This window comes from Crocodylus porosus, unplaced genomic scaffold (assembly GCF_001723895.1).
Source record: "Crocodylus porosus isolate Cpor-Errol unplaced genomic scaffold, CroPor_comp1, whole genome shotgun sequence".
Classification (NCBI taxonomy): domain Eukaryota; kingdom Metazoa; phylum Chordata; order Crocodylia; family Crocodylidae; genus Crocodylus; species Crocodylus porosus.
The window spans coordinates 62,772,699-62,788,950 of NW_017728906.1; the positions used below are offsets into that span (position 1 = coordinate 62,772,699).

General features: G+C 40.8%; 1 protein-coding gene across 5 annotated transcripts in view; it reads right to left on the reverse strand.

Annotated features, from left to right (window-relative positions):
- Nucleotides 1–16,252, reverse strand: part of CDKL5 (cyclin dependent kinase like 5) — a 133,609-nt gene that overhangs the window by 12,491 nt on the left and 104,866 nt on the right. For 3 of the 5 annotated variants that reach the window (XM_019529239.1, XM_019529236.1, XM_019529240.1), the window contains exons 12-14: nucleotides 12,996–13,097; nucleotides 12,632–12,737; nucleotides 9,541–9,664 (exon numbers count right to left, since the gene is read on the reverse strand). In XM_019529239.1, coding sequence (XP_019384784.1) covers nucleotides 9,541–9,664; nucleotides 12,632–12,737; nucleotides 12,996–13,097 — 332 coding nt within the window. The remainder of the gene's footprint in view (nucleotides 1–9,540; nucleotides 9,665–12,631; nucleotides 12,738–12,995; nucleotides 13,098–16,252) is intronic. The other 2 variants (XM_019529237.1, XM_019529238.1) reach the window with 2 other exon arrangements.

A 16,252-nucleotide genomic window follows, 5' to 3' on the forward strand; every position in this document is an offset into this window, starting at 1 on the left:
AAGTGCAACACAAATGGGAATAAGGACCCCTCCACCCCACTCCCTTCAGTATGCAGCTACTACTGGGGGAAGATATGGGACTACTGGCTACTTGCTTGTCCACACATTTTGGGATTTTAAAAACAAAAACAAAATAATAACCCTCCCTGACCCAGAGCAAATCACAAACTGCATGGCAATGTCCCTATGCAGTAACCACTTTGCTGACCCACTCCTGTGTGTGAAACAAGAGTCACTATTTTAAAAATAGCCATTACCTTAAAAAAAAAAAAAGGATTGGACACTTTTTTGCACCATTTTTTCTGGAGACACCCAAGTCTTCAGCATTGTGGTTCCTTTCTTGATCCATTGCGTCTGAGTCTTACTATTGGGACCTGTAGCACCAGAATGAACTTTTCTGTGAAACTCAGTCCCTTGCTTCCCTCTCTGAGGTCATAGTGACCATAAAGAGGAGGAAACTGAGGCCCAGAAGGAGTACTAGGTACTCATGCTCTTCTTTCCCAACCCGTACTCATCCCAGTGCAGCTGATAGGATTTGGTTACCAACCTCTCCCACTCCTACTACAATGTTGCCTAACAAGCTTTGCCCTTGAAGAGTGGCTGGCATAAAACCCACACTCATTATGTGGTGAGAGTGAATGTAAACAATGTTACAGCAATAACTTTTGCAGCAAAGATTTTGGACCAATTAAAAATGGAACAGGCTATTCTCATTAACGAGCTAAAACACTGGGATGTTTCAAGCATCCCTAAAGAAATTATTAAGACTTAGACAACCTAAGGGGAAAAAAAAAAGAGGATTATCTTGGTAAATGTGCACCAGGCACTCCGTATTTGCCAATTAATGTAGTGTTGGTGTTTCTGAAAGCCTCAGCTTGGAGGCATTACCTCTCACACATGCTTGCAGCTCTCACAGTTGCAGGGAAAAAAAAACCCTTTAAAATTGTGATCTTATCAAACCTTTCCTTATAAACCAGAAGGCAAATACCACCCCCCTCATTTTGTTAAAATCTAACAATTTCTGAAAGCTTAGGTTGATAATGTTTCAGCTTTACATGCTTGCAGAAGAGATAGGTATGGAGATAAAGATTTTAAACTAGGTGACTAAATCACCAGACTCTGCTTCTTGCATGCAGGGAAGGCACAGCCAGTGAGTTGCAATGGACATGGTGCAGCACGTACGTGAGTGCTAGCAGGGGAACGTACAGCTTGTGCGCAGAAAGTAAACACAACTAAAGTCCTCAACAGTATTTCACAGCACTAACAGTCCTGCTGCATGAATGCTGCCACTGGCAGTGGGTGCTGAGAGATCACATACCATTCCTTCTTGGAGACAATTCCTGCAGGCTTGTTTTCTTAGTTTCCTCATCCATCCTGGCTAGGGACAGACATTCAAAAAGCTTGAGCCCTTAATTGATTCAATCTTTGCAGGTTAGTCTGACCTTGAACCAATTTGGAGGTGGATAGACATTCCCTTTTCATTCCAGAAATGCAGGCTCATGCCTACAGTGGCTCAAGCTAGAAGCCAGGGGGCACTAGAGCAGCCCTCTGTCCCTTCTACAGTGCTGAACTGAGGGAGGTGGGGGCATGGCCAGGCCCTGGCAGAATGCTCTGATTAAGGAGGACTTTAAACCCCCACCCTGCCTGCACTGTCCCAGGGTTTTCCCCACTTGCTGCTCAAGGGGTGGGAGTGTTGCCTGACCCCAGCCCAGGCTAGCACTCTAAGGCAAAGTGTGTGTATGTGTGTGTGGGGGGTGCAGTGCATGCATTTGTTGGTGATACTGAGCTTTTCAATCTCCCTCGCCCTGCCTGCAAAGCGGGGGGGGCTGATAAAAACCACAGTGTTATCAGCCCTTCAGCAAAACAAAGCCTCTCTCATTAGTCCAAGCTCTTCTTAAACCGGTTTTTCCAAGGAAGGAACGGAGGGATATTACCAGCTGCCCTGCTAATTAGCTCCAAAAAGCCCTAAGTGGTCACTGTTCTGTCTGCCTGTCTCAGTGAAACTGGAGAGACAGACACCTCTCAGCATTAGCTAGCATACCACATACCTAGGGTTCATGGGGCTGGAGTCCATGCTGTGGGAGATGGGAGGGAAGGAGGGAGCCCCTGCTTGAGCAGCAAGGGAAGCCAGGCAGACCTTGCTCTGCCTTCAGTCTCCCCTCCAGCTCTGGCTAGGGAGGAGAGGGGCAGGGCCAGCCTGTTTTCTGGAGCAGAGAGCACAGCTTAGCCCAGCTCAGCTGCAAAGCATCTGGGGTGCTGGGGGACTCTGGCTTAACTTAAACCAGGAAGAGGTCTGGGACAGACATTACATAAACCAGTTTGACCCAAATCAGTTAAGTCTGATACTACATTCAACCAGCTTTATCTCATACCAGTTTCAGCCATTTTGAACCTAGTTTATGTGCATGGAACTTATGTTCTATTACAGGTTTAAACCAGTTTCTGATCACTTAAACCGGTTTATGTGTAATGTCTGTCCCTAGCCCCTGACTTCAGTAGGCATGCTGGCTCAGAGACTCTGCTCAACCAGTACTACTCCCCACTCCTCCCCAACACACTGCTTCACACCTGTAAGAGTACTAGCTTGCCTTTATGAAAGAGATCTTTAAGATCTTTGTGAAAGGTTCTTTGGGAAATGTTTGCTTCTCATGAATGATACCAGATTTGTGAGGTGAGGTAATATCTTTTGGTACAGCAACATATAAACATAGAAAACTAGGGGTGGAAGGGACCTGAGGAGGCCATCTAGTTTCACACTCACACACACACCCAGCCACCCATACACACAGGCAGAAATGTCCCTGTGTAAATCATCCTAGACGTACAGTAAAAGCAGAATAGAGTTGCACCTTATAGACTAACTAAATTAGAGATGCATAAGCTTTTGTAAGCAAAAGCTCACTTGGTCAGATGCTATGGAAGTAATATGGCTGCTTGCAGATTTTGAAAAAACAGAACAAAACAAAACAAAAAGGTACTTTAATTTGAACTTGGCGTGCTCCGATGCCAAGCCCAAAGCATGCCCAGAAGAAGCAGTGTCTTGTTGGACTTGGCTTGTCTGATGTCTGTATAGATCAGGAGCCTTAGTGGGGCTTTTTGGGGACTTTTATCTAATAGCTGATTGACTCAGCTATTAGATAAAAGTGCCAAAAATCCTTGCTGAAGCACCTGATCTATAAAGACACTGCGGAGCTGGGTTGAAGTAATGTACTGTTTCTTTCAGTTAAACATTTTTTTATTTTTATTTTTTAATGTCTGCAAACAGGGAGCATTTTCTATTTAGAAGAAAGAGGGATTTCAATATACAATACATATGTATAGTAGGGAAAGATAGGAGGCAAAGCTTCAAGCACCATTCATCAAGTCTGGGAAAGAAGCAGTCTACTTTAAATTAGAAAACTGCTGTAGTTTAACCTAATTATATTAATGACTTTGACTACCTGAAGTAGTTTGCTCTAGACTGATAACTACCAAGAGAAGATAGCAGAGGGAGAAGCAAATTATAGGACATTAAAAAAAAAGTCAAATTATACATTTTTGTTCCTAGACTCCTCTCTGGAAGGTATTGCGTGGGTTTTGTTTTAAGGACAAGGATGGTGAAATCAGAGATGGAGTGGATGATTTGTGAAGTGTTCTTGCCCTGGTGATAGGATAATTCTGTTCTTCATCATGTTTCTATGGGAGTTAATGCTGGAGTGTAGTGGTTGTTTGGCTGAAACCAAATCATGAGTACCAAATGAACCAAACACTAAAACCATGGATTTAACAGAAAGCAAAAGAACTACCTGCCCAGAAGAGCAACCCATCTATTTACTCCTCTGTGAAATATGAAACACCATAACCAGAAGGAAATATGACTTCATTCTACTTACCAAACAACTGTGACGTAAACAGACTATTCCAACTTTTCTCTCAGCCTAATTGGCATATAAAATGAACTGTTCCAAACAGGAGATTTTACTGCACCTTCAACTCTCTTATGAAATATGAACTTTCATTTCTACCCAGGAGAACTTTTACAATCTTTTCTCAAATGCCTGATGAGGGGCGTTTGTACCTGAAGGCTTGCGATTAAATTTTTTTTTGCAAAAATCTAGTTGGTCTAATATCAACTCTACCATGAGTCCTGATTGCATTTTCCTCTAAACCAATACAGCTACAACCTGGATACCTGACACGTAACAAAATTTACCTCTCATTTCTCCCATTGCCAGCTTTCCTTTGCTCCTCAGGTAACAACTGTGAAGTTCCCTTTCTAGTGGAAAAATGTATTAACAGACTTGAGTTAAACTTTAACCAGTGTTGTAGCTTATATTTAGGTTGGACTGTGACTGCTTCAATCTCAGAGCTGATGAAAAGTCTTGGAATCCCCAAAATCCTTTGCTATATAACTTCCCACCATAAAAATTGGTCCAATAAAAGACACTACCTCAACTCACTGATCTTGTTTCTCTCCTACCCCTGGACCATTCTGGCCATGACAACAGTGCTGCTATTTCTGGATAGTAGTTAATTTTTAGAGCAAATACTGATTTTAGGTCAGCTTTTTCAAATACCTTATAAAATTACACCAAATGAAGACAAGAAAACATCTGAAACAAGTGAACTACTTTAAGCAATTATATTTGGACAGTGTTGGGGTGAAGTTGTAGCTGTCATGGGACAGAAAATATGTGAGAAGTAAGGATTTTTGTGGATGAAATCTTTTTTTGGTGGGGGGCAACTGCATGGCTGGGGGAGAGATTTAGACAAGCTTTCAAGTATAAGGCACTGTTTTTGTCGTTGACCTTTATTTAAGAATAGGATTTCCTTCTCCCCATGTTGTCATGTTATTAATTTATTTATTTAAAAACTCTAGGCCTGTTGACTTTCACATGCAAAGCTGAAATCATAGAATTAATTTTACTATAATACTGCCAAGTTATGAATCACTCGAAGAACAAGCAAGCTAACTGACAGTCATACATCTTGTGGCTCCACTGGTTGTCATTACAACAACTATGTGGCATTCAAGAAAAACAGTAAGGTCTTAGCCTCAATAAGTAAATCATTTATTACAAAAACAGAAGCAGCATGCCGTTAACCATTAAACCTTGTGTCTGTGGCTGCTTGAGTTTTCCCCAAACTACTGTTATGTTTGCTTCTCTAGGTTTATTTCCACATGTCAGTACTTGCAGGATTTTGAAAAGCTCTATTTGTAACTATCGTAAAGGGCCCCTTTTCTCTCTCCTCAGTTTATTTTTGATTCCTTTGTCTCCTTTTTAATGGGCCGTATAACAGGGCATGACAACATTCCAATGGATTAGAGATCAAAGTTCAACATTTATCCACATCTGCAAATCTTTAGATATGTTAACGGTGGAGACAGAGCACATAAGGGAGAAAACTCCTCTTTCCTTATTTTGATCTTGAATCAAACATGAATAAGTGGGAAAAGGGATGAGAAGTGGGCATTGGCTGTATGGGTGTGCAGGCTCAAGACACTTGGGAGCAGATGAAAAAACCCCCAACCCTCCCCTCCCCTCCCCCAGGCAAATACAATAGGGTAGGGATAAACAACCGTTTCCAGCTGCAGGCTGGAACAACCCACCCCACTTGGAAGCAGTGAGAAGGCAGATGCTAGGACTCTGTCATTGCTGATGCTCACCTCCTTGGCAGCACAGGAAAAGGACCCACAGAAGGTGCCTCCCCCTACTGAATGCTGCTGAAGCCCTGTGCCTGTTGGCCAGATGCAAAAGCTGGATGCAAGTGTTCTACAGGCCACATCTGGCCTGCAGGCCATAGGTTACCAACCCCTGCAGCAGGCTATGCATATGCAAGAGGCTTATGCAAGAGATACCAAAGGGGGATATATACCATCATCAGGAGGTGTGTGCAACATGAAGTTATGCAGAGCAGATTCCAAGAGCCAGAACCTCAGCAATCATAAGTGGCTCTAGTTCACCTGAAGTTTTGAGTTTGCAATTTCTTGCCTATTTTTAGTTAAACTCCAGAAGGGTAAAAGAATTCTGTCTGTCATCAGTCCAGCTACTGTGTGACTGCAGAATGGCATAGATCAGGAGTCAAGAACATATAACATAAGGCCCACAGAGCCAAAGGGCTATTAAAGACCTGTGCCCAAGCCTACAAGCTGGAAATAGTGCCTGTGTTGTTGCCACTTCTTCCCATCCCTCCACCCAACCTACCCCTACTCAAGGGGTAGCTGCTGGAGACCTGTGCTGGGTATGGGTTGCTTCTAACTGCACCCATGCTGCAGCTGGATAACAAAGAGGTAGAGAGAAGTGGCAGCAGTATGGATATTGCTCCTAGCTGTCTGGCCCTAGTGCACTTGGCCTCTGGCTGGAAGCTCTATTCACATCCCAGCTGGGGCAAAAAGGGAGAAGTGGCACTAGTGCAGGCATAGCTCTTAGCTGCCTGGCCCTGGTGTAGGTGTAGGAAAGGCTCTCCTGCTGGTAATGTGCTGCTGAAGTCACTGAGCCTGTGTTGGACTGGAGTCAGGTTGTTCCAGCTTGTGGTTTGACAAAGTTGCCAGCTCCTGGTGTAGATACCCACATGCTGGCTTGGCTATTGGTAACAGTCTAGCTGAAGCAGCACAGGGCTGCATGCAAGCTAACTGCTGATATTTACTCTGCTTCCTAGGCAGGGTTTGTAGCCTGAACTGAGCTCCCTTGCAGCTAGACCACTACCCAGATATCTCTTGGCTAATTGAAAGCTAGTTTGGGTAAGTCTACACTCACTTCAGTATTGCCAAGAGCCTCTGGGTCTATGAAACTCATGGCAGATGTCAATAAGCCTCTGACCCTACAATCCTGGTCTGAATTCTTTGATGTGCAAAAAACAACCCACGGTATATATCTATTTTTGCAAAAAAAGTATAGCAAAGAATAGAGCAGATGTGACCAGACATTTGGTATAGGGACACAAATCTTCTGTGAGCAGGATAAGCATTTAAATGGACATGAAGATATCACTAATTGAAGTTCCTCACAAGACCCCAAACATATATTACCTTGCCACTGCAGATACTTCTAACTGCTAGAGGACAATTCAGTATAATCTGATGCCCTCACTTAAGAGATACTTAGGGCCATAGCTGTGTAGGAGTAATTCAGGCCAAAACTGTGGTACACAAATGGAGACACAGAGGGAAACTTGCTTATTACCTGCCTAATGTGGGTCTGTCTCAGAGCAGGGCAACTATGAGCAGAGAGAAACACCTTTCAAGATTTAAAAAAAAAAGTTTAGCATTCTCATTCCCACAGGACTGGGTGAAATAGGTCAAAATACCTACTTTTATAACTGGAGGAGGAAACTGAAGGATAAAAGTCTGAGGATATTAGAAAAACCCAAGAATTTAGAGCAATGTACAGTGACTGGTAAACAGAAAAAGTACAAATCAGGCTGCCTGAATGCAGAGATAATCTAGTCATTTAAGAGTAAATCCTAATGACAATAGACAAGTTGAGCAGCATAACGTCTTTATTTTAAAGAGGCAGGACAGCGAGGACAGGCTGGAGAGATGCACACAAGGACAACGGATCGTCAGTGACAATTAAAGTCAAACAAACATTTGCAAATTCCTTGACAGAAGAAAGAGGCAACAAAAAACAATAAGGTGAGGAAAAAGCAAAACATTTTACAGCAGTTCCAAACCAGGTGACATACCAATTATGCATGTGAGCAGAACATTAAATATTTACTCCATCAAGAAAGCTATGTAAGCAAAGTCATGTTCCATTAAAGCAGAATAATTAACATTTTCATGAACTGCACAATTTTTCCCATGAAAAGTTATGCAGAGAAATTTACGTAGAGAAAGAGACCCTCTATAGCAGTGGAAGAAAACCTGATTAAGCTGCAGTTGTGCACGCTACAATTTTGCAATGTTACCAAGCCATTGCTAAGACAATTCACATGACTGGAGATGGGCAGGAGACAGTTTTCTATGCTGCAAAACAAACTTTTCCAAATTTCAAAAATGTAGTGTAACGGGAGGAAACCAGGCCCTTTCCAATTTTTTTTCCTGAAAATGTTGGCAAGAACAGGAGGGAGACAGGGAAGTAGGGAAAGCTTAGGAACAAATATCAGGGGAGCAGAATTGGTGCTTAGGCCACTGCCATTCTCCCTTATCTCATAACTGGTTACAATGACATGGCTGTTTTTCAGTCTCTTTTGCAGGTGCTGATCCACTCTGTATAAAATATTAAAACATGAACTGGAGCAGAAGCTTAAATCTGGGTATCTCATATCACAGGCAAATGCCCTAACCACTGTGCTATGGTCATTCTTTCCTTCTGGCCCAATAATTATTTATACAGTGGAATAGCTGCCAGAGGGGTAGTAGGGGTAGGAGTTGAGAGAGAGACCCAATAAGGCAATAACCAAGGCACCAGTTCCTGCTCTGAATCAGACAGAATAGGGACTTACACCTGGATTTCCCAAAGTTCAGGTAAGTGCCCTGAACTCCAGGCTATTTGCTATTATCTGTTAGTTTTGCCCAGAAAAATCCTGGGCTGGAAATCTTTTACTAATAAACATGTAGTTGAAAGCACTGAATTCCCACAAAATATTTTGGTTTGGATGCTATGGTGTTTTCCAATATGGGGTTCACTAGAGGGGACCAACACCTCATACCAATGTAATGGTAAGTCACAGTATAAGTTACCAAGTATTCTAAGCTCTTCTTCAGATAGCAGAACATCAGAAAATGATATAAAATGTAATTGACTCATCATAATTCATAGAATCTAACTATAATGCTTATTTTCATTCAGTTTTCATTGCCGTAATGCATAAAGCAGAATGATAAGAATCTTAGAGCTAAATTATTCTCAGTGATAAAATTAAGATTTTCCTTTCAAGTACTGCAGAGCTATGCATGTACTACTGCTAAATATTGGAGTTAATGTAGAACATTGCTTTAATATTATATGATGCTGTCAGGTGATCCTTCTTTTTAGGCTTGCTTTTTTAATCACTATACACAGGTACCAAACTGTTTGGTCTGTTCTCCTGTAGAATAATCCAGTTACTTTCTGCAGTGTTAGTTATTGTAGCTCTGTGATACATGAGCAAAAGTAAGGCAATTACCATACTCTTTATTAACAAGGTCATCAATTACATATGATAACATTAATTTCAGTCATTTTTCCATTATCTGATGCTAGATACTTCTGGACTCCACAAAATAAGATAATGGTTTTGCATGCTATACTACGTATACATATATTCTAACAGCTTTAATCACAAATGTTGCTTGTTGGAAATAAAAACCCAGACAAATGCACAAAAATATAAAAATTGAGTTACTTTGTAAAAAACATGTTCACAGGGATAGCGTCAGGAGTCCTTTCCTGAGGACCCAGAGAGGTGTCATGCAATGTTGTTTCAATGCCGGCAAAGGGAACAAATTAGATTGTGTAGATGACAAGAACATTTATTAACAAGGTGATTACACTGCATTTTCTTAAAGAAAGAGAAGCCTAATAAAAAGGCCTTTCACTCACCATGGCATGTCAGACTGTACAAGCAACAACTCACCACGTATCAAAGGTGGTTTGTCTCTTTGAGTGGTTTGTCACGGTACCGCTGTCTGATGGTATTGCAGGGGCTCTGTTTGATGCATTATTTTCAAGGAATGTACCCTCTGGACGCGGAGATGGAACTGAACAGAGAAATACCAAAATATTTGTATCCATATCTGTCAAAGCCATATATTTTTATGGCTACTTCCCTATTTCTTCAGCAAAACAGGATGAAGAGGCAGTTACATTTTATACCTGCTCTTTGTAGTGCGGTGTGCGCAAGATACTTCAGATAGTACTGTCAAAACACTAATAGGAATGGTCTCAAAATACAAAAATGCCCCCAACTATCAATTATATTTTTAAAAAATGTAATGGAAGAAAGTCCAGTGGAAGAAAAGTTGGAATGCCACTGTCATTCAAGAACCGTAATGTTATAATTTGCTCTTTCCTTACAGGTCTTTTAGCTACTCTATGTTTTTTATAGTCCTTTACCATCTTTACTCATGCTTATCATGCTTATCAGAGAAATATTTTATCTCATGACTTGCCCCTTTTTGCACTATCTATGGAACAAGATACTACTCAGTAACAGGATCAAAATCTGGTCCTATATACTGTTTAGAAATTGAAGTACTTGACTTGTACACAAAAAAGAAGAAAAAGATTTAGATAGCTAATATGTGAATTTACATACAATACCCCTAAAATTATGACTGTCACTAGAATACAGAACACAGCATTTCTATATAAAATGTTATGAGACATTACTTTATTAACCCATCAAAACTGTATACAAAGTAGATTATAAACAAATGATGCATTCTTCCAGATGCAGTACAAAAATAATTTTACCCAAGCAACTTTCATGTGGTTCAAATAGCTATTATATGCCTGAACAAACATATCTTTTTAAAGAATCTTTTATGACGATAGCTCTTGAACATATTAAATAATAAAACAAAACAGATTTTTAAACTCAAATTTTTACATTTTACAGATATAACCTCAGAGGCAGTGTGCACTGTTAAATTTGGGAACTACATTCTAATCCTGGACTTGCAATTACTTTGATGTATGGCTACAGCTTTCTCTTTGTATCTCTGTTTTGCTTGAAATAAGAGTGGAGAATTATAGGAATGCTTTAGGATTAATTTAAATGCAGTTTTTTAAATTCTAGAAGATACTGAGACAGATTGTTAGCTAGTACAAAAATAGTGCAACTCCACTGAAGACAATGAGACTATAATGAGTATAGTGTGACATTAGCCACTTCATTGTTAACACTGCTATCGTGTTTTCATTTTAAATCCAATTTTGTACTCTCTTGCTCTAATATCTGCAAACCAAGGAATACTGGAATCAATACTGGCAGATTACCTAAACCTACCAAATTCAAAGGAAATGTGCAGAGGAACTTCTATTATTGATGAAACTGATTGAGGAGGTCAGGAAGCAGAACTCTGCTTCTGTGTACTTGAAATAGGAAAGTGAAGTGGTAAAACTGACGCGCAGAACCCGATTAACAACTAATTTTCAAGTTATTATGAGGTCAGATCTGAGCATTAGAATGGTTGCTGGATCCAGAGTAAGCAAAATGGATTTCCAGATGGCCTCTGGATATTTACATTTTTTTCCTCTTTTTCCTTCTCTCCCAATTTTTTAAGATACAGAATTTAGCCCTCTTGCCTGCAGAGACATACTTAACATTACTAACTAATTCCTAATACGACTCATTCATGAAAAAAGAAAAATGTTCCCACCATCAATTTAACCAGAGAACCTGTCTGTCAATTAGGTTATTTTAAAAAGTGGCAGTCTCCTGAGCTACCATATACCATTGACACTTGTTTTTTTCCTAAAACAGCCTGGGCACTGAGAATGGGACAAGTTTTAAATGAAATATTTTCTCTCTCTTTTCAGTGTCAATGGGAGAAAGTGTCTACACTGGTAAAAGAGAACATAGCTTTGCTTTGCCCACACAAAAAAAACCTGCCATAAGAAGGCAGGGGGAGACAAGACAAGACAGCAGAGGGGCTTTCTACTTCTCTTTGATGTCTCTAAGAGTGTTAGTCATCTGTCCCCTGCTGGCCTTGGCAGGTTTAACTGTCTGCCCCATAGGCTGCAGAAACTGTAAGAGGCTTAGCAGCATCCCTTATAAACCTCCCCAACTTAATTAGCAGGGTTGGCAGATTGACAAGCGTAAATAAGGTTATATCCAACTAACTTAAATAGGATCATTAGGAGACTGGGTGTCCCCACTTAAGTTTCTTATGCGACTGATAATCAAAGAAGCTCACTGGGGCTTCTTAGAGGCCTCAAGGTTGTGGCCTAACCACCAGTCTTTAAACGTAAGGGCCCTTGCAGAGCTTTTAGTGCTCAAGACTGTGGCTGGTTTCCTTTCTTTTTTGATCTATTTACCCTGAACAGTCTGAACTGTATCCATAGGGATAGCACAGGATTTCAAATGGAGCCCTCAGATGGGTTGTGTAAGGGTACCAGGTACATAACAGCAACCTCTTCTGCAATCCACTGATTTATTTTGGGGCCAGGATTATATACATATGCTTTACTTTTAAATGAGGGATTTTAACCTTTAATGAACTGAAGAACAGATTTGAATGTAGGTATCTGTTGGTGAAAAACAAGATGCCAACCCATGTATCACCAATCTTAAATTAACACTTTTTTTATAATAGAACATTCTTATCATTTCAAATGGAAAATAGTGGGTGCCTGATACAGAGTTGGAGACTGTTTTCTGAACATCAAGACAGTTTTAAACACTAACTTGATCAGAATATGAATGACAAAATATCATAATAAAGTTTCGTATGCAAATTAAATTGGTTATGTTTTTCTGTCCTAAGTGGACAGTCACCTATCAATCAGTGTAAGCTAGCAATCTCCAAGAAGTGCATTCAGTCCTAGGCCCTGTAGAAAAACAGATGAGCCAGGGAAGCCACATTATGCTCTGTGGATTTAGTAGTGGCTTAGTGTAAATCTTTTTAATTTGTAGCTGTTAGCTTTGCTCATTTTTATCTGTACTGCTCTTAGTCTACAGTATGTTGAAAATTACAGTTTAGTTTTGTAAGACACAAACTTACCTCTATAAAAGCTGCCAACTCTTCTAGGAATAGGGTCATTATATAGAACTCTGTTTTCTTTAGTGGATGCTCCATCTTCTGAGTGTGGATCATGGTACGTACCACCCTAAACCAAAGAAAAAAGAACTATTCAAATTCTAGAAGAAAACCATGCTCATATACTGTTCTTCAGTGACACGTCCCCTCACAAAATGTTATCCAGGCATAATTTACCTCTTGTTTTATTAACAGGTGCTAAATATGAATCCCAAAACACTGCAATCAAAAAAAAATCACTCAATTTTTTTTTATTATAGAAAGGCAACGATGGCTGTAGGAACATCTCCCACAAAGGCATAGTTATAGACATGAAAGAAATTCAGACCTCAGACTTTTGCCGTGAATGAAATGAGGTTGTAACATCTCTGGAGGCATCTTTAACTGGTGGTCTTGTCAGATTCATCTCTGGTGGAATCTGGTCACTCTGCTAATAGCAAATTTAGAAAAGCAAATATGTGATTTGTGGTGTATGCAGTGCTATATGATTATCACACATTGATTCTTACACACATGGTCCCAACAGTGGGGATGGTCCCATTGTGTTAGGCAATGTGCATAAATGCAGCCAGAGGCAATCCTGCTCCAAAGATCTTACAAAACTAAATAAACAAGATGACAGAATGGGAGTATTATTATTGACACATGGAGAAATGAAACAAAGAGGTCCCCATTCAAGAAAATACTTCAAGCATGTATTTAAACACATTTTCATTGAAGAAAGCTCTTACTTGGCATTCAATAGGCTTTGACCACATGCTGAAAAGTAGTCAGGTGCTTGAATTGATCAGGTGTAGGGACCAAAGTGATTGACTTGCCCATCATCACACAAAGACTGCTTATAGAGGTGCTGATTCGCATTCTAATTAGAACGTGTCAAAGCAGACTTGACTTAGTGCCCCCGTGTTTTAAAATGGTCATAGGGGCACTTTAACTAAAGCTCATTCAATGAATACAATGAGTTAAAGTGCCTCTGTGGCCATTTTAATATTTGAAGGAGGGGGGATTAATACATGCAACAGTGAGCTGTTTAATTAGAGCATCTGTCAGGGAACCGCTCTAATTAAAATGACCCCTCCCTACCCCTGAGCATGTGTATAGGTACCCAACATCTCTGTGGCAAAGTCACAGATTGAACCTGAATTTTCTATATCCCAGGTCCAGTGCTGTAATTAGTTATAAAACCATCAAAAGGCACTCCAGATTGAGAATTTCTGAACTTCTTATGGTTAGTTTTAAATTCATTGATCATTGCGAATTATAAAGAGAAACAAACATTATGGCAACCTGCTCATAAGAGGCATTTTGCTGAACCTGCACTCTGGATTAAATCTTAAATTGTGCAAAGCAGGCAAGAAGTATCAATAGCATAGCTCAATTTGTCACCTAAAATATTTGTACAACAAACAAAAATTGCAAGCACAGACTTAGACAAATGTGTTTAAACTGAAAACCAATTTGGGATTTCCAGATGTTTGATATGACGACAAATTAATTAAAGCGATGAATCAAGATGATGCAAGGATGAGAAAGAATGCTGATAAGCAAAAATCACCAAATAAGTTTTTCTTGATTAAGTTTGATTGGTTAAGGTTATCATCCCTTCCCCATGTTTCTTTGTATGGAATTACATGAATACTTGTTACAGGATGAAGAAAAGGGTTTCTGCACGTCAATCAGCCTTGCTATCTTGGCTATTAGTCAGTAGGTATACATTAAAACGTAACATTGTAGTATGTAAGCAGGCTTTCTGGTTGTGTCATCATATGATTACACTAGACTGTTACCTTTCATTGGAAAAAAAAGCTTTCTAATTGATACAGTTATGAAGAAAAGATTGAAAATGGCCATGGATAACCAATGGTGTGACACCTGCCTGAGCATACTGATAACTTGAAACAATAATTTGCAGAGGGTGTACTGATGAACATTTCTCAAAGATGTGTTAACTTCAAGACTCATTTTTCTGGAAGAGTTTCCAACATCACCTGAGTAGAGGAATGTATCCAGCATAAAAGGAGAGTGCAGGGACTGGGATTCATAGGTCCCAGACCCATCCAGGCTTTAACATCTAAATCATTCCTCTGGGAATGAACAACTCATATCTTTCTTTTAATATACACAGTGATAGTGACAGTGGTGTCACTGCCCACCCAGCACCTGCAGAAAGTGGGACACCTGGGTTTACGCTCAGTCACCAAGATACATAAACAAGGTTGGCCTAGGAACTGGAATCTTAGGGTGTAGAAAGATGTATTGATTGTATTATATATTTTATAGAGTAATATCAATGGATACCAATATAAACTGTTACAATATATATATCTTCATGATAACAATGTAGCAGCATTGACACTGTTTCTTTCAGGATCAAAGTTAGGTTGATTTAGCTAACTTCCATGTCTACAGGATCATGCAGATGTAATATTTACATCTTAATAGGGATGCAGGGTCCCTAAAAGCAGCTCTCCCTCCCCTTTTAAAGTGGTTAAATGGTATGTTAAGTAGGGCTGTGCGAAGCTTTGGTCTCCGATTTGCTTTGGCAGAGATTTGGCCCAATTTGGTGGCCAAATCTGAATCCAAATAGAATCAGGGGACCCTTTATCTCTCCGAATCAAATCTGAACCCTCTGAATCGATTCAGAGAGATTTGAACGTAGAGATAACTTTAAATGCTTTTTCTACATACCTCTAGGTAGCAGTGGCCTGTAAGTGCTGTGATGCTAGGGCGGATGGAGCGTCCCGAAGGAGTGCGGGGGGCTCCTCAGCGCTCTTGGCAGCAGACCTAGAAGTGGACCAGAAGCACTTCCAGTCCACTTCCAGGTCTGCTGAGGAGTGTGCAGGGGGCCCCCCCGCACCCCTCCAGCTCCGTGACTGGTGCCTCCAAGTCTGGAGGCATGGGCACCTGGGGTCCCCCTGTGGTCGATTGCCAAGCCAGGGGGGTGCAGGGGGGCCCTCAGCCCACACCCCAGCAGACCTGAAAGTGGACCAGAAGTACTTCCGGTCCACTTCCAGGTTCACCACTGAGCACATGGAGGCCTCCCCTGCACTCCTGTGGGATGCTCCATGCACCCCAGCATTGCAGCAATCACAAGCTGCACCTGCTACCTCAAGGTATGTAGAAAAAACTTTTAAAGCTGTGTCTGTGTCCAAATCACTAATTCTCTGAATCAGCATCGAATCTTCAGATTCCGATTTGGCCAAATTGAAGCAGAGATAGTGATCCAAATCAAATCACTGTCCCTAATTTGGGCCAAATCCTAATCAAATAGGGTCTGTTTTGCACACCCTGAATGTTAACCACACCGCAAGGAATCCCTGGTCCCAGATAAGTCATGGTTAGTCACGTTCCCTCTTGCTGCTGTCTGTCTCTGCTACCAAGACCTTGTGTGCCTTTCTACAACAGTAGTCCAGGTTCAACATGAACGGTGGAAAGTTCCCCCGTCACAGTCAAGCTTATGGCAGTTGAGTGATTAAGGCACACTCCTGAGAGATGAGAGGAGAGTGGATCCGGCTAACTACAGGCCCATTAGCCTGACTTCTATCCTGGGGAAGATCTTAGAAAAGTTTATTAAGGAGGCCATCC